The 26,445-nt window shown below is 45.9% G+C and overlaps 1 protein-coding gene across 1 annotated transcript; it reads right to left on the reverse strand.

Annotated features, from left to right (window-relative positions):
- Positions 1 to 11,463: 11,463 nt before the first annotated feature.
- On the reverse strand, positions 11,464 to 23,562 carry LOC134393372 (synaptotagmin-1-like). Its single transcript, XM_063118400.1, has 4 exons — positions 23,170 to 23,562; positions 19,673 to 19,792; positions 14,552 to 14,663; positions 11,464 to 11,995 (listed from the first exon to the last, which is right to left on the reverse strand). Exons 1-4 carry the CDS (start codon positions 23,560 to 23,562, stop codon positions 11,694 to 11,696), a joined length of 927 nt encoding a protein of 308 aa, XP_062974470.1. The 3' UTR covers positions 11,464 to 11,693.
- Positions 23,563 to 26,445: the final 2,883 nt, after the last annotated feature.

The raw sequence follows: 26,445 nt of genomic DNA on the forward strand, positions 1-26,445 counted from the left end.
CATTGAAGTCGATGGTGTCCCCACCCCCAGTGGTTAGCAGAGAGTAAATGGCCCCCTCAGGCACTTAGTGTAATTGACTTTCAGCTGGGAGAGGTGGAAGCTGGATGAGGGTGGTGCGGCAATGCAATGCATCACCCCACCACCATTTTCCTGGCTTAAATCCCCCTCCCAAACCGCTGTTTTTGCTACAGTGGAAAAAATACAGGCGCCATATGGGTACCTGGATGTTTTTCCCAAGGGACAAAGAGTGACTTGGAGGGAGGCAATTTAAATTTTAAAAAATGGCACAAGGAAAAAGAGGTGAAAATCCCTAGCAACGTGCAGTTCCGGCATCAGCAGCCAGTATGGGCAGGCAGTTGCAAAGGGCCAACAGGTTCAGAACAGCCCATCTGCCCCTGAGCCTGCTACAATTACCCTCCTCCTCGCCTTTCTGGCCAATCCTGCTGCTGAAAAGGATTGCCACAGCCAAGCTTGCAGGCCCCATAGTACCCCGTTTCAAAAAACAGAGTTGAGCTACGTGAACCAATCAGATACTGCCTTTCCAGAGAGACATTACCAATGCGGGCCCAGGGCAGTCTTTATGCCCCCCCATGTCCTCATTGGCCAAGTCCCCCCCCCCATCTCCAAACTTATACCGACTGATTGATTCAAATCACTGCTACTCAAAATGTAAGTTTAAAAACACACAACTTTAAAAATCGCATGCAGGGCTGGCCAGGCCAAAGGAGTAGTAGCCACTGCTGCCACTGCCCTTGCTGTCACCACCAGGTAAAACATCAGAGAATGGACAGTCAGCAAGTGAACAACTTGAGTGGGTGGGTAGGCAGGCAGGCAAAGGGCTTTGGCAGGCAAATGGGGGTGCAGGCAGATAGTGTATGGACGGGTGGTTTCAGGAATCATGCAGGGTGGGCAAAGGGCTTCAATAGCAGTGATAGCACCACTATGTCAATGGGCCACTAGAATCACACCCTCTGTGTGAGTTGTTTTAACTTCTGTATCATGTTTACTTTGACCGTAAGACTCTCTTTACATGTACCCCTAGCAGGATAGATGCATGCCACTGCCTCTGTGTTTGCCCCCACACTTCTAATCAAACATCTAAAGAAACCTTCCAAACTCTGGTTCCATCCAGATGTTTTGGACTACTGTCAGCCACAGACAGCATGGCTAAGGGTGAGGGATAGTGGAAGTTGTAGTCAAACACACTTGGAGGACACTCACTTGGGGAAGGCTGACTATATGTTGTGAGTTTGTGTGGACGGATGCATGCATCTCCGTCACCAGTGTGTGCATGTGTGTGTGCATGTGCACAATGTGTGTGGGTGTGTGCACATATATGTATGCATCACATGCACATGCATGTACAGGTTCCGAGGCCAAAAAGACTGTACACCCTGATATAAGTGATACTAACTCCCTGTTCAGTAGATTCCATCTTAATTATTCACCTAGCTAATCCGCAATTGTGTAGCTAAAGGTTCCCATCACACAGTCAATAGGTTTAATTCAACTTTCCACTAGCAGATTGTTTTAATGTACTTATTCGGAAGCACATATACCCTCCCCTGCTAATGTCAACTAGAATTCATTCTTTCACCAGTTTGGCTTAGCTCTGACAGGATAGAGCCATATCAGCAAACTGAATCAGTTCAACCTTCAACCTCACAGGCAGCTTTGGGGCTTTAGATCCAAGCTCTGGAACAGCCAGATGAGGTGTTTATTCAGAGCAGCAGGCATGGTCCTGTCATCTACTACAGCATAAACTAGCAGCCCATAAACTATGGGCTTTCTTTTCCAGCAGCTCTCGTTTGTTCCCTTCCAACCTACCAGTCTTCATTTTATCAGTTTACTCCTTGGAACATCACAGTCCATAATCCAAGCACGTATAATGCTTATCAGCTCGTTGCTTTCTCCTGCTCAGAGCAGAGTGCCACGTGGGTCTCGCATTTCACTGCTGGCAGGAATTCACAGCCTCCCCTCTTACTGTAAGGCCAAAGGCACCTGTTACTTGAACTCCGTGAACTTGATTCAGAGCCAGGACCTGGGTCTAGAAAGTGCTGAATAGCAAGCGGGATCTTCATGGGACAGGAGGCGAGCGAGCCTTGAGCTGGAGTAAAGGCTCTCCTAGTATCCATCACAGAGCCGACTGTACCTAATTACCACTTGGAATGAAACCTGAGCTTAAATGCCCCCCCCCCAAAGGATATGGCTGTGACTTGCTACTAAGCGTTAAATACAAAGGTTTATCAACAGGAAGAAAGAGAAAGCAAGCAACGACCACGTGACCCCATGAAGTGGGCGTTTTTATCATGCTTCTCCTGCACACAGCAGGAGAAGGCGACAAGTTTCACTATAGCTCCCCAAAATCAGATTTTCTCTATTTTGTGATGGTACAATGGTGCAGGAGATGAGCAGGAGGCAGACAGCGTCGTCAAAAGGACCCACAAAAAAATGTGAGTGGCAGTAACGAGGGTGTAATAAAACACTCATCTGATGATGCTCATTATTATTCGTTTATAAAGTGCAATAAATGTACATGGCACTGTTATCAAGAGAAGCCACTATCAGAGCTCTGGAATTATTTGAATAAGAATTGTACTAACTGTCATTTATTATGCTGTAAACATGGATATATATTTTTAATCCATCTGAGTAGCATCATTGCCTCCAACAACCATGGCAGTCATTTTAAAGGAGAGAAAATGGCTCGCATTAGGGATTTTGCTAGGTACTTAAAAGATTTGGGGCCCAGGCCCAGAGGGCACAAAACTGCATAAACTCTGAGAATGCTAATTTATATCTACATATGCAAAGTTCGAAAGAACTGCAATGATTTTTAAAAGATTTCACGGGAAGAAATTTCCCATTAATAAATTTCATATCCAAATAATTTCAGATAAAATAAATCCTTCAGTTAATATGCACTCTGCTCCAGGTCATCCCAAACCAATGGAAAACATTTTTTCCTCAGCTTAATGTTTTTAAGGGAAAACGTTTGGGGAATGGTGGGGGAGGTGTTGCAGCATGTGGAGAGGGGAAAGTTAACCCTTCTCTCCTCCGCTGCAACCCTCTTTGGAAATTGTCCCCTGCATGGCAGTTAAGCTGAGAGAAAAGCCCTTCTGTTGGCACCAATAGATATACTTACGGCTCTGTGGAATAGATCCAGGGCCCTATGAAACAGCTCTGAGACCGGCCCTCCATAGGCCCAGGCCTAGCAATGCCACCAGCCTCTCCCCAACTATAATATACCTGAGGTGACTGAGCTGCCATGACTATCACTTCAGTTCTAAAGCGGGGGTGGGGGAGAGAAGGGATTCATCGCCCCTCCCTGGACTACTTGTTTCCCTCTTGTTTGGGGAGATTGTGTGCTCTCCATTCTCACCAAAACAAACTCGGTATCAGAATGGGAATAGCACCAGGAGCATAGGAAAAAGTGGGAAAGGTGGGGGGATGAATCAGGATGTATCACACACACACACATTTGTTTTGACTGCCTTTCATCCCCTACTGATGCTTCCAACAGGGAACACAGATCCGGACTTTGCGGAGCGCAGCTGATGGCGGTGTGTGATAGGAAAGGCGTTAAGGGCACAATCCGCAACCTTATGCAAGTTTAGCCAGAGAAAACGTCTAAAACTCCCAACATTCCCCAGTAAGCATTGGAAAATAATATAGGTAACCACTGATAGGTAGGTATAGGGAACCAGAATCCGTACTAAAAGCAAACAGGTGGAGAAATTTGACAGGCAGCATCTCTCCTGATTCATGCCTCCCTGCATTCACATTACCTGGCTACTCATCATACCTAATGTTATTGAGTGAATCTTGACTTCCTGCTTGTTTCCTGCAATCTTACTCCATTAAACCAGATTTTAACTATAGGACCTTATGAATTCTGCACTCTCCAGTATGAGTCTAGCCTTTGCAGCAATGGTTTAGGGGTCAACTTTTTTTTCAGAGACTTCTCATCACTGGATCCAGGTAATCTTAAACTGAAATCAAATTTATTTATTTTTTTAAAGCAAAATACATTAATTGCAAGAATTAACATAATATGTAGTTTGGCCCTAAAGTCTCAACTCGGGTGAAGCCCTTGGACTATTGAGCTCATTGATTGACTCCAGGATCTCTTTGAAAGTTTATTTTCATCATAGGGCTGAAGAAGCCCTTCAAGCACTTGTCCTCAGACTAGGGGACTAGAAGTGAGTCCGGGACACTGCAAGCTGTTTTGTCTATCTTATTGACAGTGGCAAGCCTATGAACAATTAAGGCAAAGAGTTTCCTTGCAGTTCTGCCATGGTAACTGCAAGAAAGAAGGGGGTGGGTGTTTGTGTGTGTGAGCCCTTGAGCTGCACCCGTAATCATTTTGCTCTCTCTACCAGCCATGAAAGGAGAAGCACTGGGTTCAGGTTGGCTTGCAGCATAATGAAAAGCAGTATGGGACGTGCAGGGAAGCATCTATTCCACACCGTGTCCCATCTCCAGAACAGCACATGCCACGAGGGTAAGAAATAAACGTCTGCTTTAGGCCATACTGTTACTGCCTGAAGGGCATGTGCCAGCAGTTGGATTGGCTGTACAGAGTTTACATTCCTTCAGAAACTGAAGAGATTATCTCCAGTGTCACAATGCAAGCCAACCTAGCTTATAAATACTGCCACTGAGTAAACTTCATATGCCTTGCCAGGCACTTCCCAGAGTGATTTACTCTCTCACTGTGTGGTCGCTATGTGAGCCAGCAGCTTTGTGATACTGAAAGCAGAGAGAGATCACCCTAATGTCAGACGTTTATGCAGCTTAAAGTTCATCAACACAAGAATTTGGAAATTCCTTGAAATCCACTCCCAAAGGAAACGAGACTTGGCAGAAACATGAATGGATGGGATACAAGAGTGTGTATGTGTGTTTTTACGTTCTTCAGACAGCTACTTTGTTTAGCTCTAATGTACGTCACACCATGTTCTCAACAACCTCCCCTGCATAAAAGAACTAATGGAATGAAGCCTACTAAGGGTGTAGAGCTGAACACAGTTCTACAAAAAATATATCTCAGGAACTACACAAGGACTTACAAGCAGGGATGGTCAGCCAACCCCTGTTGTACAGGGTTATTAAACTTCCAATGTGTACCTTATTTTCTCACAGGTTTCTGATAACATTATTAAATTCCCTCATACTGCGTTGGCAAACCATTTGGTGTACAATAGAAAGTCAATGACCCTGTTCAGATGATACGCTAAGGATTTTGAACTAAACATATGGCTTACTGTGCCATGTGAACCATGATTTAGTGTGCCATGTGAACCATTCCTAACCATGGTGGTGACATAACCACGGTTTAAACTTACTGTTTGCTGCAAAAAGGTTAGTGCTCTAACCATGGCTTAGCATTTCGTCTGAACAGGCCCACTATTTCTGTAAGCTCTTTTAGCAAGTTTTTAGAATTTGGATACAGGGCCAGCTTCAAGGGTAGACATGGTTAGACACCTGTTGAAGGCCCACACAGTCCGAGGAGTGTGGGCTGACACACAGTCCGGGGGGGGGGCTGACAAGAGTCCCCTAGAATTGCCCTCCTTGTCACCACTGCAACCTGTTTATTCACCAGCCTCTTGCTCTGGCCCAGACAACAGAGGTGGCGAGAAGGAAGAGTAGTTAGATGCCCCTACCTACTTGCTCCCTGACTCTCTGCTTGTCAAGTAAGCAAGTGGTAGCAATGATGAGAAAGAGGATGAGGAGCAATAGCAACTGATGACAACGGAGTTGAAAAGGCACATGCCACTGAAAACCACCCCCCTCCTTTCTCCTACAGCAGAGCTTTCCAAACTTTTAATGTTGGTGACACATTTTTTAGACATGCATCATTTCATGACACAGTAATTTAATTTTACTAGCAAACCGGAGGTTAAACTAACCCCTTATAAGAGATACGGATACATACATACATTGTAATCCGTTCACGCGACACACCTACACACTGCAACCGACACACTAACGTGTTGCGACATACAGTTTGGAAAGCTCTGCCCTACAGAATCTAAGGCTAGTGGAAAAGGGATCTGTTCAAGGACCAATAACGGTGTGGATTGCAACACATTGTTTTGGGAGGAGTGAGTAGAAGCAAGCTAGCTAATCCTTTCAAGAAATGGAACTTGCACAACTTGGATGATGAATGGCACGCTAAACTTTTAACACAATGGTACATTAAGTCCTGCAGCTGACCTTGGTATGTAAACGTGTTCTTGGCAAGTCAGTGCCATGTCCTCCCTTTGCAAAACCCGGATGTGGCTTTTTGCTACTCTTGGGTTCATGAGTATGATGTGAGCAAGTTACTCTTTAATATGCCACAGATTGCCCCTCCCCAGGCCTCCACAGCATGTTTGCATATAGTAATTATTCTAATCCATGTTTAGTGATTATAGGCATAGATCACAGATCAGAGATAAGAAGGGGATTCCTCTCCCCACCTCCTCACAAAGCCCATAGAAGGGGCAGGGCTTGGGAGCCCAAGCCTCCATGGGCCAGAGGTTGCCCTCCCCTGCTATAAAGACTAACAAATTTATTATTGGCATAAGCTTTCATAGAGTACGGCCCACTTCAACAGATGTGAGTGTATCAGTTGGCTTGACGTTCAGAGCAAGCAGTTCAGGGGATCAGTGAGTTTGCCGATATACTTATACATTTGCCTGGGGGATTTGCAGAGTGATTCCTTTTGACTGGGTTGTTAATGGCTGTTACTTTGCCACTGGCAAAGCAGCAGGGAGAGCAAGGAGTTCACAGAGCTCATAGTTCAACCTGCTTCCCTCTTATTTACATAGGCGGTGCTTCCACATTTAGCTTACTCCAGGGTCACAGAAGTCTGAATTCAAATATGGCATGTTTATTTTTATCCTGAATGCCTTACCAAAAGGCCCTCAACAACTGAGAGAAATAGAGGCCCTTTCTTCACTCGGGCCCTTGAGGGGTGCTGAGGCAGAGGCCTTCCACACTCAGCAGGAAGTGAACCTATCAATGTGGTTCCACACATCACTGAATGTATATAGCACAATATTTCCCATTATCCTCCAGCAAAGTCCGTACCCAAGGCAAAGGGAAAAAGGCACCTGCCACAGGCATTCCCAAGTAAAGAAGTTTGAGCATTGGCCCATTCTTTGTGCCTTAAGACAAAAACAAGATGATCATTTTTATTAAAAAGATAAAGGCAAACTCTAGGTCATCCTTCCCCAAGCCTCCAGAAGTGTCAGACTACAATTCCCACCATCCCCAGCCGACTTGGACATGCTGGCTGGAGATGATGGTAGCTGTAATTTGACACTTCTGGAGGGCGCCAAGTTGGGGGAAGATTTCAACTTGGGTTTTAAAAGTATGGTGAGAAGGGGACTGCATAATGGGGGCGGCATCTTGTCTTGATGAAGGGTTTGCCCCTGGGGTGGATTCGGAGTGGCGGCAGGCCATCTACATGATGCAGCTGCCATTATGAAGCCATCCAGGGGCAAACCCCAGAAACTCCGCTTTAAAAAGTTGGACACTTATCCCAACTTTTTTGGTTGCAGAGCCTGAAGCACCCCTTCATTGGTTGCCATTGGCTGGGCTGGACAGAGAAGGGGGCAGACTGAGAGCTCCAAGTCAGGCACCACACATTCCTGTAAAGGGAACTTCAGCTACTGGGCGGTATAAAAATGCAATAAATAAATAAAAAGGGGGGAGGAGAGGAACGGGGCAGGAGAGGAATGGGGCAGAGGGAAGAGAGCCAGCTGCCCCATTCCTCCCTCCTGCTCAGTGCTTGGTCCGCCAGCAGCAGCTCTGCATTGGCGCTCCTTCCTGTGCAGATGCCAGAAAGGAGTGCCAATGCGGTAGCCCGAGGATGCGTCATGGCAGAGATGCCAGGGCAAGGGGCTGAATCTAGTCGGCTGCAGCTGCACAATTTTGACCATGCTGATGCAGAGTGCAGGAGAGGTAACAGTGCCAGTGCAACCAGCATGTGCAGGGCAAGCAATGCAAAAAAGTGGGACTTCACCAATCATGCCCCCCAGCTGCATCACAGACCATTCCTCCATGCCAACTAATCAATTGCACTTTCCCAGTTTACACATGATAAGGGCAGTACTACAATTGCGAAGTCTGTAAAATTGACATAAACCAGACCTTGAAAATGTTAGGAGGGCAGCAGAACAAACACAGGAATGCAACTATTAGCAGCCATGTCAGCTGGATTTTTTGAAATAACTAGGGTTTCTTTCAGATGGGGGAAATCGCATTTCCTTACCTTGGCTCTGCTTCCTGCTTCTCTTCCACATCTGCAATGAGCTGAAATTACACAAGCAGCGACCATGTGGCCCATACAATTCAATGGGAACAGCACCCTGTAGTGGGCATTTTATAGCACAACTTCACTTGCACATGGCAGGAAATCCCGACAAATCCCAAGTTATTTCAAAAGAACTGGGTTTTCTGTGGCTTAATTTAGAACGCTAAAATTGGGAAATGGAACAGATGTTCAGGAGGCTGATGGCATCATCAAAATGACCCATGAACATTCGTGAGTGGCCAGTCATGAGTGTGTTATAAAACACTCATTTAAAGAAACTCCGAGTGAACAGTTGCTGTTAATAACAGAGGGAAGAAAGCTGACATGGACTTCCCTGTGGTTCAGAGGATGACAGTCATTTTTTTCTAGCAGCAGCATCCTCTGGGTAAGTTTAGCCCTACGTTCCAAGGGCGGGGTTACTAACTAACTAGAAACAACCAGTCACCCTTGTCTTTTAACTGCAGCTTGGTTTCCATGAATCAGGAAGTGAAACTTTGAACAGGATGAGGATAAACGTTAGCACCACCTGCGAGTGCCTGCACATTAAAGACACGGCTTGAGGGGCTGACTGAAAAGTTTGGTAATTACATCTAGGAATGGTGTTGAGAATGGAAGCGAGGAGCTGCAACATTTTCTGTAGCATTACTATTACATTGCTCCTTTGGATCTGATAAAGGTTCATCAAAGTTCTCGTTCACATTAATGGCTTTAAAAAAAAGGGGGGAAAAGAACACATGTGTTAACCAGCCCATCAGTTGAAGGATATCTCTGTTATCACCCACATACAGTTTTATGAACGGCCACAGTTCATACGATAATGTTCGCCTCATGAACTTTCTGCATGCAGGCTGTCTTCATGGCACCAAATTGGAGCCACTCCGCTGCCAAACCCTGCCGTATTGCTGGTGTAGGGTGGCAGCAAATTATTTACATGGAGGGAGGCAGCATGGGCTTGCTGGCCCCTCCCCCTCCTGCAGCTTCCAGCAACAAATGAGAGGTCACTCATTCACAAGCAGCACCTGAGTGAGGACAGATGGGAAAGAGCTGCACTGACCTCGCTCAGGTAGGTTTGCTGTGGGTCTTCGGCTCTTTGCCCCTGGGTGGCTCCGAATTGGTGGCTGTGGTATATAACCAATACAGTGTGGATTCGGAGCCACACTGGGTCTTTCAGACCATGTAGGCAGTCCCCTATTCAAAGCAGTTTATTTTTGAATAGGAATAAGCTTCTGTCTGGCCCAGTTCTCTGCTGCTGTTTTGAGTTGCAGCTGGAAGGCTTGGCCTTGCATTGTCTTTTCCCCTCATCCATACCTTTGCTTTTATTTCAAGAATTTGATCCTCTGCATTTATTGGCTGCCTGCTGTTCAAGTCATGTTTTCATGCATCTGATGAAGTGGGCTCTAATCCATTTTTATTTATTTATTTATTTATTTCATTTATATCCCACCTTTTTTCCTCCAAGGAACCCAAGGCGGTGTACATAATCCTCCTCCTCTCCATGTTATCCTCACAACAACAACCCTGTGAGGTAGGTTGGGCTGAGAGTATGTGACTGGCCCAAAGTCACCCAGTGGGTTTCCATGGCCGAGTGGGGACTAGAACCCAGATCTCCCAACTCCCAGTCTGACACCTTAGCCACTATGCCACAATAAATTTCTTAGCCTTTAAGGTTCATAAAACTGTTGTTTTTGTTGCAGCAGACTAGCATAGCTCCCCCTCTGGAAACGGAAGCACTTTGAAATTACTTCAAAATGGATCAGGAAACAGAAGCTGTTTTAACTCAGGCAAGATATGAGTGTAATATCCAGCCCATTATCTGCATTCCAAACTAACCACTTAACAGCAAATCGATGCTCTCCGGATATATTGTCCTACAACTCATATAATCTCCAACCAGCATAACCATTGGCAGCCGGGAGGATGATGGGAGTTTAGTCTAATGCATCTAGAGTTGCACTAAGTTGGGGAAGGTTGAGCTACAGTTTCCCCTTGTAACCCTCCTGTATTTTCCCAACACTTGTTCTGACTTCTTTCTTACCACCAAAAATTGGTTAAGGAGAAAAAGACAGGACTGGCCTCAGACAAAACACATAAGAGTTTCCTTAGCTTAAGTCAGAGGGCACGCAGGTTCCAAGTCACGCATACGCACGCACCCCTCTTACAGGTGGTTGGATTTAAAGCACTCCTCACTCCACTAGGAGATTTCTGCACTCCCAAAAAGCAATGCTGATTTACTACAAAGCAATCAATCGTCCTGCTATTTTATTTCAGGTTCATTTTCAAAACCACCCTGAGAAATAGGTCATTACTATTCCAAAGTTTTCCAGCAGTGCCCAGGGCAGGCCAGTGAGTGGATATGTGTCCAAGCAAGGATGGGAACGAAGGTGGCTGCTAGTGTCCTCTGAAAAGTGGGGTGGGCACAGCCTCTCAAGAGGAAGAAGTGGCAGTAGCTTTGCTCATTTTGCTAGGAACAGCAGGATCTGCCTAAGAAGCTGCTTGATAGTGTCCATCTGGCCCAGCGTTCCTTGACTGGTGTTCCCTCCAGATATGCTGGGCTGCAATGCCCCTCATTCCCAGCCAGCAGGCAGAGGTCTTCTCCAGCTGGCCAAGATCCTGTTTAAATGGAAATGCCTGGGACCTGACCTTCTGTCCTCTGCCGCTGAGCCACGATATGGCCTCTTCCCTGCCACAGGCCAGACCAAGTTGCAACAAAACTCCTTGACTGTGGTTTGGGTTCAAATCAAGGAATTCTCGCAGACTTCCCGCCCAGCCCCAAGCACTCAGTACCAAATTGGTTTTTTACTGTTTTCAAGGCATGTTTCTTGATTATCTAAATCATGGGTGGGGATGGTTCAGATATTGATGTACTCCAACTCCCATCAGCCCCAGACAGCATAGCCAAAGATCATGGATGGTGGAAGTTGTAGTACAGCAACATCTGGAGGGCTCCAGACTTCCTGCCTGTGATCTAATTAATAATTTCTTTGAGACAAGACGATATTTATGTGCTTTTAGTATGTCTAGGCCCCATTGTCAGCCACAGCTTCTAGATATGGGCTGGGTGACTTGTGGCCCTCTTACAACTCCCATAATCCCTAGCCAGCATAGCCAATGGTGGGAGATTATAGGAGTTGTAGGCTAAAACATCTGGAAGGCACAAGTTGCCTAGCCCTGCACTAAATACTATGCTACCATAAAGCAAAGTAAGAAGGGTCCTTTTTCTCAATGGAGCACCCGCAGGAATGAAGGAAGTGAAGCACTCTGAAGTGTTGCATGAAATCAGCTACATGGCTTTGACGACAGAAGCTCTGAGAGGACGGGCTCTGAATGCTGCAGCAGCTCAGGGTATTGGGGAGGAAAGCCAGACTTACACCACTGTGAAAGCCTCCCTTTAAATGAGCAAAGGATGCCACTCAGCTACAGGCTGCTGGATGGTCTGCATCATCCGATCCCAGTGATTGTTCTTATTGCTGGGTCCCCGTTTCCCCAGCACAGTCTGCCCAAAAAGCGGTTTGCTGCTGGGATGCATCTCATAAACAGAGATGAGGACAGCACAGTCCCAAACGTCTGGCTCAGGGAGGTGGAAGAGGAAGGTTTCATTGAAAACTGTCATCGATGCAAGAGTCTTGCTTTTGGATTTCTGATGCTTCTGCTTATGGAGGTTGCAGAAGATGTCAATCCTTGCATATATGCCTGGAAAGGGAAGAACATTAGAAGAGGCGACATGAACACAAGGCTCTGAAACATCTGGAGTTATTGTTCCAAGGTGGCAGAGGTTTAATGATAAATTACCTGTCCTTGCATGTGATTCATGCATGTTTACTGAGGAGTGGGAAGGAAGAATTTGACCATTACTCAAAGCAACACAAACCACACCTTTTCTACACCTGTGATAAGGAGAACTGTAAATGCTAGGTACACAACACTGTATGAGGGGCAAAAGTGTGGAGAAACTTGATAATGGTATTAATGTGTGAAGGTTTCGCAGGTAAGCACTAAGGGAAAGATGAGTCACAAGCTCCACAGCAAACGGAGTATGTATCTCAAATACAGCTTAATCTCAAATAAAGTTTCAAGAAAGCAATACTGGAATATAGGCCATAGAAGGGGGCTCCAGAGATCTTTTGAGGATCTTGACCCAAAATAGAGAGGTAGTAAAACAGATATGAATCTCAGCTTTTCAAGAAAAGAAGAAGTAAGTTTCTAGTCCTTGTGATTGTGGGGGAAAGCCTGGAAATGTGTGGGGGCTTTGTGTCTTCTGAAGCCTCAGAGACCAAAGCCGGCTTTCCAATTATCAGAAGATAAGGACTGACATCCTATAATATTTTCCCCTATTATTTCCCCTGGTATTATTTATTGTCATTTCTCACCCTGTTCACCAGTCCCAATATTTGGGTTCTACTACCCTTTTGGCACTACCACTAGATTCATAATCTTCATCTGCAGGCCAGTTTCTGCACTATAGCCAAAAGCTGCTTTAAGAGGTCAGAGCATTTAACAGAGCTGGGATACAGACCCTATCTCTCTATGCATGGGCGGGAGAGGGACAGAATTAACATTTCCCAAGCAACCACCCATTATTACTGCTGCAAGAGCTGTAGAACTTTAGCCTTGTGCCAATAATTAGATGGATAGGATACGATGGGAAGCTGCCTTACACTGAGAGCTTTTCTACACAAGGCATTTAGTGTGTGCTCATCATGATTGTTTATGGGTTATTTAGTCAATGCCATGACCCTCCAGTTTCACTTCTGCTTTTAAAGAGCACTTTCAACAAGTTTTTTTAGAGCAGGGAAAATTAGGTATTTATGAAAGCGAAGAAAACAGCATTTCCACATGTAGGCATTGAAGAATGCCTACATGTAAACATTGTAAACCGCACAGAGAGCTTCGGCTGTTGGGCGGTATATAAATGTAATAAAGAAAGAAAGAAAGAAAGAAAGAAAGAACATGGAGCGCCTGCCCTGCGAGCTGGTCAAGTGCTGCCCGACCAGCCCTGTTCTAGGTGGCTGGCCCAGCTAAGTGCTCGGCAATGCGCACAATCTGGGCCTCCAGTAAGTACACAATTCCCCCGGCACGTCATTAGCGTGCCAGGGGAATTGTGCGCTTTCTGGAGGCCCTGGAAAGCGCTCTTTGCCTCCCTCCCTTCCCCCCCCACCCCACGCCAATCATGGTCTTAAAGGCCCTCTTAATCCCAGAAAGTGCACTGTTCCTCACTCCCACACCAATCAGGGCCTGAAAGGGCCTTTTAATACTTGCATTAAGAGGCCCTTACAGGTCCCAATTTATTTATTTTATATTTATTTATTTCATGTTTATATTGTCCGATAGCCGAGGCTCTCCAGGCAGTGCACAGTTAAAACCATAAAAATACAATAAGTATACAATATAAGTTAAAATGTTAAAAGGTAAAAGTGCAATATAAAATTTTTATTTATTTATTTTATTTATTTATTTATTACATTTTTGTACCGCCCAATAGCCGAAGCTCTCTGGGCGGTTCACAAAAATTAAAACCACAGTAAAATCAGATAAATTACAGTCCAGGGAAAGCCTGTGTGAAAAGGTACATTTTTAGGAAGCCCCAATTGGCGCAGGAGGGGAGGGGTGTGGGAAAGCATGCTTTCCAGGCCTCTGGAATCTGTGCACTTTCCGGAGGCCCAGAAAGCGTGCTTTCCTGCCCTCCCCAAGCGCTAATTGGGGACTTGCAGACCCAGGCAGATTTTCACCCCATCGTTATCCACGTGTGTAATTACGCTGTTCGACTATACCACAGTGCCGCCTAGAGGTTATATAGCAAAAACACAGGAAAGGAAATGTTCTGTGTAGTGCATGGAACTCAATTCTGTGACAAAACCAAAAGTAGATACAGTAGATTAACAGCCTGATGTAGAAAAACCCTAAATGAAACCATTGGTCCATCCAGCACAGGATTATCTACAGTGCACTGATTGGCGGCAGCCCTCTAAGGTTTCCGACAGGTTTCTAGCACTATCTGGAGATGCCAGAGCCTGAACCTGGGACCGTTTGCAAATTGGGTGCAAAGCACGTGCTCTACCACTGAGCTACCATTCCTTCCCAAATATGGAGACTGCACACCTGAGTCAATTCATATCATGGTACATATTCAACAGTACCTGCAGTATGTATCCTGAGTGTTACAAGTCAGCTGTGTGCAGGCAGAATAGCAAGTTAGAAGTAGGGAGTACACAAACATCAGGCAGAGAACAAGAAAATAGATATATTTACGTTTCTCCAGGCTATTATAGAAGGATGCAGTTTTAAATTTCAGTAGTCCAACTTCTATCCTCTGAGAGATTGGAAGGTACTTCAGTGACACAAGCACTTCTCCGACTGTGTCCTGTGAAAAAGATGTATGTGTCGTGATGTATATACCTTTGCAGGTGAAACTGCAGTATGTGTATCAGGACCTCCCACTCTGACCATCAGCCTGGACTCTGGCCTGGATGAGAAGGAGCCAGCCACACCCGTCAGACCAGTAATGCTGGAGACACGGGTATTTGAAGTCAGCCAGCTTAAGCCTGATAAGATCAGGGGCTCTTGAGCCAGAGGCAGGCCCTCCAGAGTCTACACACTCAGAGCCTGCACCCTTGAGGAACAAACCCTTTCCATGCCAGGGCCCTGTATTCCCAAACTGAGCCATCAATGCTGGCAACGTGCCTGGAGTAAATTGTCAGAAAGTGCTAGGCTCCAAGCAAGAGACCTGCCCCTTTAAGGATGTCCACAGCTCTAGAAAGGGGTGGAGCCTGGAAGAAATGACCCGGCCCTGAAGGTGTAAAAACCTTCAAAACGCTCTTAGATGTAGTAGAGGAAACTGCTCACTTGGAGCTTGCTTTGCCCCATGGTGCCCCATGAGCTCTCTCCTTGTCAAGATCAGGACAGGATATTGTGCCCTGTTTGTTTTTCTTTCAAGGCTTGCTTGTGCCTCTAGACTGGCGGCTTCCAAACTGTTTTCCTTCTGGATACACTTTTCACACACGGGGCCAGTTCACACAATCAAATAAGCCACCATAGTGATTTTTTAAATAAATAACTGTGGATTTTTAAAAATCATTTTTGTTTCAGATTAAACCATTTTGCAAGAACTTCTGTCAAGAGGAGGCACGATCGGGCACCTGCTAAGGGCCCACACTCCAGCAGGGGGGCCCTGACAAGACCCTTCTGGACTTGCTCCTCTTCTTCCCCATTATAATCCGCTTGTTCACCTGCCTGACATTTTGGCTCAGACAACAGTGGTGGTGAGGAGGAGGAGGAGCAGTAGTGCCACTGCCAACTTGTTCACTGGCTCTCTGCCTGGCATGCAAGCAAGCGGTAGCAATGCTGAGAAAGAGGAGGAGGAGGAGGAGGAGGTGCAATAGCAGCTGGTGAGAATGGCGGGGGCCCACTGAGGGTTTCTTGCCCAAAGCCCCTCCAAAACCTCTGTATCATTTGTTGTGAAATGATCTCCCACTTTCTTACAAGATATTGTGAAACCTCCTGAGTGGTGTGGTAGAATTGATTGTGTCTGTGGAATCCAACTGTTCTTTGAAGGCCTCAATATGCAGCCTTCACCACCTAGGGATCCAGTGTGGCAGCCACAGTACATTGCTCTGTTCATTCCCTGTGGGAGTTGTACACAGTTGCGTTCATATCTGTGTTCTATTCAGGCACAGAGACTTAACAGTGCACTGTCCTCTTAAGTACTAGCCAGACAGCTCCCCACCCCCACCCCCGCCGCTGCCTTTCTTTCCTTGGCTTAGAGAAGCCTTGATGTGGGGCTATCTATATGTCTTCTAAGCCCCGCGGTGGCTGCAAATTGGTGCTGCGTCAGTTATACGACAGAGCTGCTGATTCACAGCCACTGTGGGGCTTTTTCCTGAAGTTGCGCATTGGAAAAGTCAGGGCCTTACCCCAACTTTTCCCAAAGAAGTGAGGTCACCACAGCCCTTCCACTGTGTGACTTCACTCCGGCGTTAAGCCAGGAGTGTTCTGAGGTGAATGGCAACCACTGATTGGAAGCCGGGCAGAGGGCGGGCCCAACGCGCCGAATGGCTTCTGGAAAGCCTGCACTGCCTCTGCAATCAGGATTACCCATCGTCATCCCACAACAGCGAAACCACGGGGATTAAAGGCAAAACAGTGACAACGCAGCACCATGAAAGAAAGGCTGCAGACTTATATTAAGCACCCAACCAGAGAGTAGTATATAACCCTGATAATACAACAGTTATGTTTCCAGCATGGCTGTGAAGCTTAAATTCGGTAAATTCACACAATACCCCCAGCCAGGGAATAAACAGGAGAGTGTATCATAGTTTTGGATGTATGTTATCTGGGAACTTCAATGTGGAAGCAAAGAGAAAAATCCCTGCGGGTATCAGGCCTTTCTGGTTATTAATAATAATAATAATTAGCAGAGCATTATGGCACTGCCTGAATGAAAGAAGATGTTCAAGAACTCTTGGCACAAATTAGTTATAGTTTTACCAGTCAGGGTGATGGAAAAAAGTATTTATGGCCGCCTTCCTGAACCTGGTACTGTACAACTCCCTTGCCGCATCCCCCGGGTAGAGGGCGGGCCCAACTACACGGCTCCAGTAATCATAGATTACTGGAGTCATGTAGGTATCGCTTCCCCGTTGCTGGAAGTGAAGCTTCTCTGGTAACATCTGTGATGTAATCATGCCAGGGTCATGTGGCTCACAACACATGACAATGACAGCATCCTACATAGCAGGGGAAACACCGGTGTGAGTAGTAGTGCATGTATCCCGGCAGCCCCATATGGTTCTGTCATTTAAACCTTAATAGAGCAGCGCAGGGAGTCAGACACAGACAAGTAGCAATGCTGGAGACCAAGAAAATGGCACAGGCCACCAAACGGTGGAGGCTGGCAGTACAGTATTCTTGTAAGGAAGCCCAAGGTTCATCACTGTGGAAGGAGCCCTGTACAAGTTGGGCTGATCTGCGACATATGCTTTACTGTCAATGCTGGAATGGTTTAAGGAACAAAGGGGAGCTTGGGACACTTGCGCCTTCTCACCAGGCAGCCCCAGTAAGTAAGAGCCTGGCTGCTGGGTGTCCCTGAGCACGTGCAGCACTGGGGACTCAGGAGGTGCAAATCGGGTCAGGGAAAGAGGCTGAGGGGGGTGGGGAGGACGACCACTCTTCCCTTTTATAGAGTGAAGATTAAAGAGCAGAGTAATTCTTGTTGCTCCAGTGCTCTAAGGCTTGAGTTATCCTCATGCTGACAGCTTGAAACAGGTATTTCCTCAGCTTTGCTGCAGAGGACCTATGCCAGTGATCTTTGCTATTCTTCAGGCAGGAGCCTCTTTGGCACCAGGCCCTGATGCAAAGGCCAGTTGGGGGCCTTTCCCAGGCCGTGGGTGTGGGTGGGAGAGCTCTCCCTTGCCTTCCCTTATCAAGCAGTGATGCTGTATATATATATATATAGATATCCATCACTGAGAATGTTCTGCTCTACTCAGTGCTGCAAAATCTCGTGGTCCTGGTCCATGTTGCATTCACCCTCTTGCCCACACATTCAATGCCATCTCCAGTGCCTAAATAGTGTACCACTGCTGATAGCTGATTGCCTTAGTCTGTGCCTCTTGAGCTCCTTCCCCACCAGAGTTAATTAGCTGATTGCTCCTGCATTCTCCGCTTCTCACTCTCCCCCCACTCCAGCCAACTTACGGTTGAGGAGTGGCAGGACTCCTGACTCCCTACCCCCAAAGCCTTCTCCAGTAGCCCAGATCACAGCAGCCAGCCCAGGGCTACAGCAAACCACAAGGCAAAACTAGAAAGCCCTGTGGAGAGTGAGCAGTCCTGCAAAGAGAGAGCGAGAAAGGCAGAGAACCACTCTTGACATGATTGGGGGCTGCCAGTGACCCTCGGGCCTTGCAGGAAAGAACACTGTCCCATGCTGGAATTTCTATTGGCTAACATCACAAATGGGTGTGTTCGCCTTTTCTGGATGAAATTACTACTAGGGTGGGAGGTTTTGACCTACACTAGATCTGGATTTGCAATTCCTGTTGGCTTGCTGCTGCAGAGCAGGGGGTGGGGAAATCTTTCAGCCCGAGGGCCAAATTCAATTTTGTAGAAGCTCTTGGGGACTACATTCCAGGAGAGGGAGGAGCTGAAGGTGAAAGGAGCGGGAGCAAAAATACACACGCACACACAAAAAAGCTAGCCTATTGCAGCTCTTACTGCCAGTAACTAAGACTTAGGGGAGGCATTTCAACCTTTTAGAATGGGGGGCAGGTACACAAAAGCCACGAAACCACAAAATTGCTAGGAGAAAGGGGGTGGGGCCAGAGAAAGGGGGTGTGGTCATCTGAGGAAACCTGGAGGGCCAGATTAGAGATTTGGTCCCCAGACCTGAGTTTCCCCACCCCTGCTGTAGAGGCCAAAAAGAGCTACAGAGCCATTTTGCTGCTACCTACTGGTTTGTTGCTAAATCCAATTTGTTGCTGCCCCCTGCTGGGTCAAGATATATTGCAACACTCTCCAATTTCATATCTTTGTGTAACATGGGGCATGTCTAGGTGAAGGGTTTGCCCCGGGGTGGCTTCGCAGCAGCGACACGTCATCTACATGATGCAGCCGCCATTGCGAAGCCATCCAGGGGCAAACCCTGGAAACTCCGCTCCAAAAAAGTGGGGCACTTACCCCGACTTTTTTGGCAGCACAGCCCATGGCGCCCCCTGATTGGTCACCATGGGCAGCCTCGCACCTCTAAAAGTAAAAAAAAAAAAAAAAAATGGGGGGGGAAGAGGAACGGGTCCATTCTCCCCCCCTTTTTAAAATATTATCTGTATCTGCACAAGACAAAGGAACACAAGTGCTAGAGCAAGGTGCCTTGTGGCGCCAAAGTGCTACCTTAAGGACGGGGGCATGGAAAGGATGCCCCGACTCATTGACTAAGGCCTTGAATTAACATTGAGTAAGGCCAAAAGACATAGACTTTCATTGGCACATCTAGACCTTGGGAGGAAATGAGAAGTTTGGGTTTTAGGAATATTTTGTGATTTTGTCTATGTTGCTAATCATTTGTTGATGCATTGTTCATTAATTTGATTAAATACTGGTTTTGCTCATATCACACATTTGTGTGTGGGGTGGGAAAGACTGCTACTGAGATATCCAAACCGAGTCCACAGGTTTTCCTGGATGGGAGCTCAACCCAGAACTTAATATAAAAGGAGAATTACCCCTAGATGCTTAACCTTGGCCAAGGGCTACAAATGCATGAATGAAGGTCTTAACAATTATGAAAACTCTTCACGTTAATTGTCTGGAAACAGTGACATTCTTAAGACAGGATTTTGAGAGCTCTTCCAAAGTGAACAGAGAATCCATTATTACCTTTGTCACTTTCTGTAGTTCTTCACAGAATTCCATGCGTTCAGAAGTGTTTAGTGTATTCAAGGCTACCCTCACTTCTCCCAGAGATATGTGCCGGGAATATTTGTCAAAGTGTTTAACCTACGAAATCATCATTGTCAACATCAATAATAATAATAATAATAATAATAATAATAATAATAATGGTGCTTATCGTAAATGCTCAATGTGCTTCACATACATTTATCTCAGTAATCTTTATATAACTCAGTAAGACAGGCCGTTCCTATAGATGGTGGATTGAAGCAGAGAGGCCATGCTTTGTTTAATGCCACCCATTGAGCTTAAAGGTGAGGATTTATTTGACTGATTTATTGTCTGATTTGTTAGATTTGTATATTATGATTATTTGGATAAGGCAGCTAACAATAATAAAATTGAGATTAAAACAAAACCAGATTAAAACATAAAATAAAACAAATAAATTAAAAACGGAGCAATCAATGAAAAAAATTGCACCCAACTCATTTAAAACAACAACACTTCAGCAGCAGGCCAACTAACATGTGAAAGACCTGCCTTAATAAAAACATGTTTGTCTGCCAGCAGAATTACAATAAAAAGAGAGCAGACCAGGGTTCCCTTGGCAGGGAGTTCCAGAAGCTGGGAGCGGCTACCAAGAAGGCCCTCTCTTGCATCTGTACCAAATAGGCCTCCAATGGTGGTAGGACTGAGAAAAGGGCTTCCTCAGAAGTTCTTAAAAGCAGGCAGGCTTATATGGGAGAATGAGGTCTTTCAGTTGGTCTGATCCAAAATCATATAGCATTTTATAGATCATAGCCAGCCTTTGAATTCTGCCCGGAAAGAGACCAGTAGCCACTGAAGCTGTTGTAGCAAGGGAATCATGTGCTCCCTGTAACTGCCCCAGTCAACAGTCTGGCCACAGCATTCTGGATTAGCTGTTGTTTCTGAACACTTTTCAAAGGCAGCCCCACATACAGTGTGTTAGAGTAGGTCAAATGAGATGTAACTAAGCCATGTATGACTGTAACCAGATCAGACATATCTAGGAATGAGCACAGTTGACCTCAGCTGTGCAAGCAAACTCCTCTCCACTACTGAGACCTGGGTATCTAGGTTCAGGTATATCCAGCTGCAATCCTGAGTCTTGAAGGAGAGTGTAACTCAATCTAGCTGGGTTCAGACAACAAGACAACCAATGGTGGTTTAAGTAATCAACCATCATTTGAGTGGTCAGTTGTATTGTCTGTTGGGCAAAACCCACCCTACGGTTGACTATTTCCCCAAAATAACCGAGATAACCAGCGCTCTGCAGGGTTGACTATCTGCACAAACATTGGCTGAGTTCAGACAACACACTAATCAGTGTGTGTGTGTGTAATAGGAACAGAATGGGAAACAACCATTGATTTGTGTGTCGTCCGAACTCGGCCATAGATTAGTGTGTTGTCTGTTGGGCTCAGTGGAGTATTTTGCAGGGTTGAGTGGACTATTTCCGCTGGCTACACAGTTCCCGGGCAAGAGTGGCCAAAACCATGCCGGCCGCTCTGCTACAGCCAGCACAACTCACAGAGGCTGCTGGGATAGCACCAGGAACACTGAGGAAGGAGGGAGGGCAGGGAAAGTGGCGGGGGCTGTGTCAGTCAAACACTGGGTTGACTATTAGTCCACTCAACACCAGCTCCAACCACTCCACAATTGTGTAGGAACATGTTGGCTGAGTTTGGACGACACGCTAATCAACAGTTGTTTCCCATTCTGTACCTATTACACACACCCAAGTTGGTTAGCGTGTCATCCGAACTCAGCTGTTGTGGGGAAGTACCTGCAAAATAACCAACTGTGAGTAACCCACCAGTGTTGTTTGAATGCAGCCCTCTCCTTAATTCAGTCATCTCTCCAAGAGAAAAAGAAGAAGAAGAAGAAGAAGAGGAGGAGGAGGAGGAGGAGGAGGAGGAGGAGGAGGAGGAGGAGGAGGAGAAGATGCTTTTTTGTGTAGTTCACAGAATCAGAGATTCCCCCACATGCAACCTTAAATGTAGATATTAATGACCACAGTTGCCTGTGGTAAGTTCAGAGTTATCATTGTGTATATTTTTAAAAGGTTAACAATCTAAAAAAGGGGGGGTAAAGCTCAATATCCAGAGAAAGGAGGAAACCTGTGCTGGCAGCAAATGAATAAATAGAAGCAAAGAGACATCCATTATCAAGCTAAACAAAAGGAAATAAGTGCTACAGATTATTGGTGCTCACAAACCCTAAGGTTGCTGATTCACAATGAAACAGGCATGTACTTACCTCGGGTTTACACAAGATGGAGCCCTTGCTTCATATGCAGCTGAAAAACTATACATGTAAGTGTGTCTGTGGCAGGTTAGTTCCAGACTCCTGATACTATACATACAATGCATATGGCAACTCTGCTAGGAGCCGTATTAAAATGCTGTATTTTATTATAATTTGAAATTTTATGCACTTTGAAAGGGTTCTTCTGTTTCCTTTTTCCTTCTCGCCTCAGGCCTAAGTTCTTAAAGATCTGTACCTCATTAAGAAGATTTGCCTCACTTTGAGAACCATGGCTTTAGAAGTGCCTCACACATGAAATGCCAAGAAACTTCAGCTTGGGTCTAAATCTTATTTAGCTAAGAGCCCTATAGTGACCAGAGTGAAAGAAGGTGGACAGTCATTTGCATGTGTGTCTGTGAGAGAGAGGTCAAAGAGGCTACAGAGAATGAGTGATTTATTGCACATGTTTGGCCACTCCGGGTCCTTTACATGATGCTGTCAACCTCCAGGACATGTCCTGCTCTTTCCCCCTGTAATTTCACTTTTTTAAAGATCAGAAGTAATGCACCATTTAAAATTATTGCAGGATATCACTGGCCACTAGATGGCGCTGTTTAATTCAACTTTATGGAGTATTATCAAGAGGGGAAGTTTTCAATTATAAATCCCATGGTCGCCATTAGTGGCCATCTAAAGGAGCCATAGTCAATGTGGAAAGACCCCAAAAGAAGAAAAATAAGTAAGGGTCTCTTAATATAGAGACATACAAAGTCAACCTAGAACTCCATTCCTCAGAAGATGATTCCACATACTAGTTCTACATACTTCTATCTCTTCTCCTTTCCCCTTCCGCATTGCTCAGCGCTTAAAAGATTTCGGGGGTTAGGACCATAGGAAACAAATCTGAATATACTAATTTATATCTGTATAAGCAAGTTCAGAAATACTTGCCAGGATTTATTTACATTTCACAGGAGTCAAAGCCAGCCAAATAGAATTAGGGGAGTTGCTCCAGCCCCTCAGTCATCTGAGTTGCCCTTTTCTGCCCGTTTTCCAGGTCTGAAGCCCTGAGGCAGGAGCCTAGGGAAGCTCCACCCTTAGCATCCCCTTGCTGTCATTCTGTAAATGGATAAAACTCTTTACTGTCATCCTAAGTGAATTTTGCCATGAGGATGAAGAAGAGGCAGACAGACAGAGTTCATTCGCCTCACCTCTAACTTGATGCTGCTCTTTGTCAATTCAGCCTTCTGCAGGGGGCACACAAACTGATCCCCAAAAGTAGGGCCGCTGGAGTTCTTCACCACCTGTGTCTGCCATTCCTGGACTGCCTGCTGGAGATCAGGGGCCTGGGAAGAAGCCCAGCTCAGCAACCTGGCCCGAACAAAGATGTTGGCGCACTCTTGGATGGGGAGGCCCAGTGCCCCAGTGACCGTCAAGAGCAGCTCTAGGCGCTTTTTGTGGAAGAGAAGCGAGAATCTGAGTTTGCCCTGGGTTCGATCAGGAACATCGCTTTCACTTGCCAAGGTGTCCCCATCGCAGCTACTGAGCGAGGAAGGTGAAAAGCAGGTCTCAAGTTTCTTGAGACCTTTTCGGATTTTTTGCATCTGTAGAAAATGAGAGAGAGAGGTGATCTTGAGCAGTTTTGCCACCCAAGAACGGTTTAAGAATTGAAGAAGAGCCCTGCTGGATTAGACCAGAGGTCTTTCTAGTCCTGCATTCTGTTCACCCAGTGGCCAATCAGCTGCCTGTGGAAAGCCCAGAAGTAGAACATGAATTTTCTCCACCTTAAATATAAGAAATAGAAATCAAATGCCCAGCGCAGTTCCAGAATTGTGGGGGCCTGGCCCCAAATCCATTTTCCAGGGCCCTGGATGTATTTCCTAGAATACAGGTGCCAAGTTTGCACATAACAAGAAACCACCATGGGTGAATTGCCCCATGGGGTTTGTCATCGCAGCGCCCACCACCATTTTGAATATCCGAGGTACAATGGGGCACGCCATTACGTCAAACCCAGTGAGGGAGGGCTATTGGGGTACTTGACAAGCCACCCAGAACCGAGGTGCTGTTATAGGATTGTGGGTGGCTTGTTAACCACCTAAACAACCGACCATCACCAAGTTCACACATAACAGCAAGCTATGGCACACCCCCACCACCATGGCTTGAAAATTCAAAATGGTGGCCACAGCTGCCAGAAAAACCCCTACAGGGAAATTCACCCACGTTGGCTTCTCATTATATGCAAGCCAGGCCTGGGTGCTGCCAAAGGAAGGTTTTTTCCTAAGCATAATTGCCATGAAGAGAGGAGTTTTTTCTTTCCTTGCATTTTGCAACACCTCCCAGAAGATCACCCACCCACACTTCTGGTGTGGCAATGAAGCTTAAGAAAAACACTTCCACTGGATATTTTGTTGTAAGCCTTGCTGGTCGGGGTAGAGTCAGTTTGAGAGGAAAGAGTTAACCCTCTCCTTCCTGTATGCACTGTGAACCCCCACACAACAATTAAACTGAGTGGGGAAAACACTGGTTCCAACACTGGGGTGATCTGGATGGGAAATTGATTAGCAGGCTTTGCCTTCTGTGAAATTTATATCCTAGGAATGACTTCTAAATTTTCCAATGGAGCTATAAATTATCATATGAACATTTTATGCAGGTGTGTGTCCTATGGGGATACCCCCCCAAATCTTTTATGTGCCTAGTAACACACACCTGCCTCCAGGTGATTTCTTCAGAGCCTCTTTAACATAAGGGAGGGGAGCGGAAACAAGGGAGACATCCTGGGATTGGTATGCTTGCCTTGAACTCATAATAAGGCTGTCTCACAAAGCCAAGAAGAGAAGTCTGTAACCTTTCCCTCTGGAAGCCATTCTCTGGTGCTATCCCTTTCCAAGCCTCATTGGCCATTTTTCTTTCTGCAAGAGCAAAAATGGGATTTCTTCAGAGACAGGGACACCACACACCCCATAAACACACAGGTAGGAGTTAATAGGGTGCAATCCTATGCATGTTTAGACAGAAAAAAAGTCCTGCAACTCCCAGCATGCCCCAGCTGGCATGTTGGGCTTTCTTCTGTCTAAACATGCTTAGGATTGTGCCATTAGAGGGACCATTGACATCTTAGTGGGAAAGACACTGTGACCAGTTGACCTGTCTGCCTGCTCAGCCTGCTCTCCATGTGCTAACTGCGGATGGGCAACTTCAAGGCCTTCCCTCCTGATGGTTCTTGAACTTTAAACTGGGCTTGGGCTGGAAAGCCCTTCAAAGAAATTGGATGCCTTCCAATAGAGATTTGTCCTCTGACAGCTTTTTAAACAGAGGTCCATCCTTGGTAAAGTAGGACAGCTGGCCACCCTATAAAATGGAGCATCCACATTGACTAGCATAAAATCTACAGGGTTGGTATGAGAATACTTTTATTAACTGAGCCAGCCCTGCCCTTAGGCCGAGTGATGTGGTCCATTACCAGGGAGCAGACAATGGGCCTGTTCAGATGACACACTAAGCCATGGTTAGACTGCTAACCCTTTTGCAGTAAATGGTTAGTGAGCATGTTTAAACCATGGTTATGAAGCCCCCATGGTTAGGAATACTTCACATGACATGCTAAGCCATAATATTTAGCTCAAAATGCTTAACCACCATGGCTTAGAGTGTTGTCCAAACAAGGCCTTTAATTCTTTTCCAAAATGTGCAATTTTTTTAAAAAAGAAAAAAGTTCTTCCTAGTTAGGCTGAGGGGGTCCCTGATTGCTGCGAGAACCACGGGAGGAAGCAATTCAGGAAAATGAGGATGATTCAAGTCACAGTTTGCCTCATTGAGATGAGCAACTGTTTTCTTGCCTGCCTGGGTTTATCCTTTAATATAATTGTTAAGCCAAAGGAACACGGGCTACTCACCCACATTGTTTCCTGAAACGTACCTCTCTCAAATATGTTGGTTTTCCAGCACCTGGACACTTGACAGGTCAAGATAAGTAATGCCACCAGGAGCAGGAGAATGGACAGTGCCAACATGCCATATTTCCAGACATCAGGGAAGGAGAAAGAAAGACTTTGGAAGCTGAGACTTGCTTGCATCATGGCTCAGACCCTGTTGGAAGCAATCCGGGGCCCTCAATTTTACTAGTAGCCACACAGAGATTCTCGTCAGACACTGCAGGTTAGATCTGTACCATGGAATGAAATGGATTGCTCTAAACCAGGTATGGGGACCGTGTGGCTCTCCCAATGTTGCTGGACTGAAACGTCAATCATACTTTACCATTGGCTATGCTGGCTAGAGTTGATGGGAGTTGCATTCCAGCAGCATCTGGAGTGTCCCTGCTTTCCCACCCCTAGTTTTCACCCAAGTAACTTATATTTTGCTAACAGTACTTGGCCAAGTTTGCAGCGTTGTAGGAATATAATGAAGAAGAAGCACCGGAAGCTAGAATCCTTCTAGAAGTTAATGTGTGAGTGCAGGTGTAAAAACAGCATATCTTC

This window comes from Elgaria multicarinata, chromosome 2 (genome assembly GCF_023053635.1).
Source record: "Elgaria multicarinata webbii isolate HBS135686 ecotype San Diego chromosome 2, rElgMul1.1.pri, whole genome shotgun sequence".
NCBI lineage: Eukaryota > Metazoa > Chordata > Lepidosauria > Squamata > Anguidae > Elgaria > Elgaria multicarinata.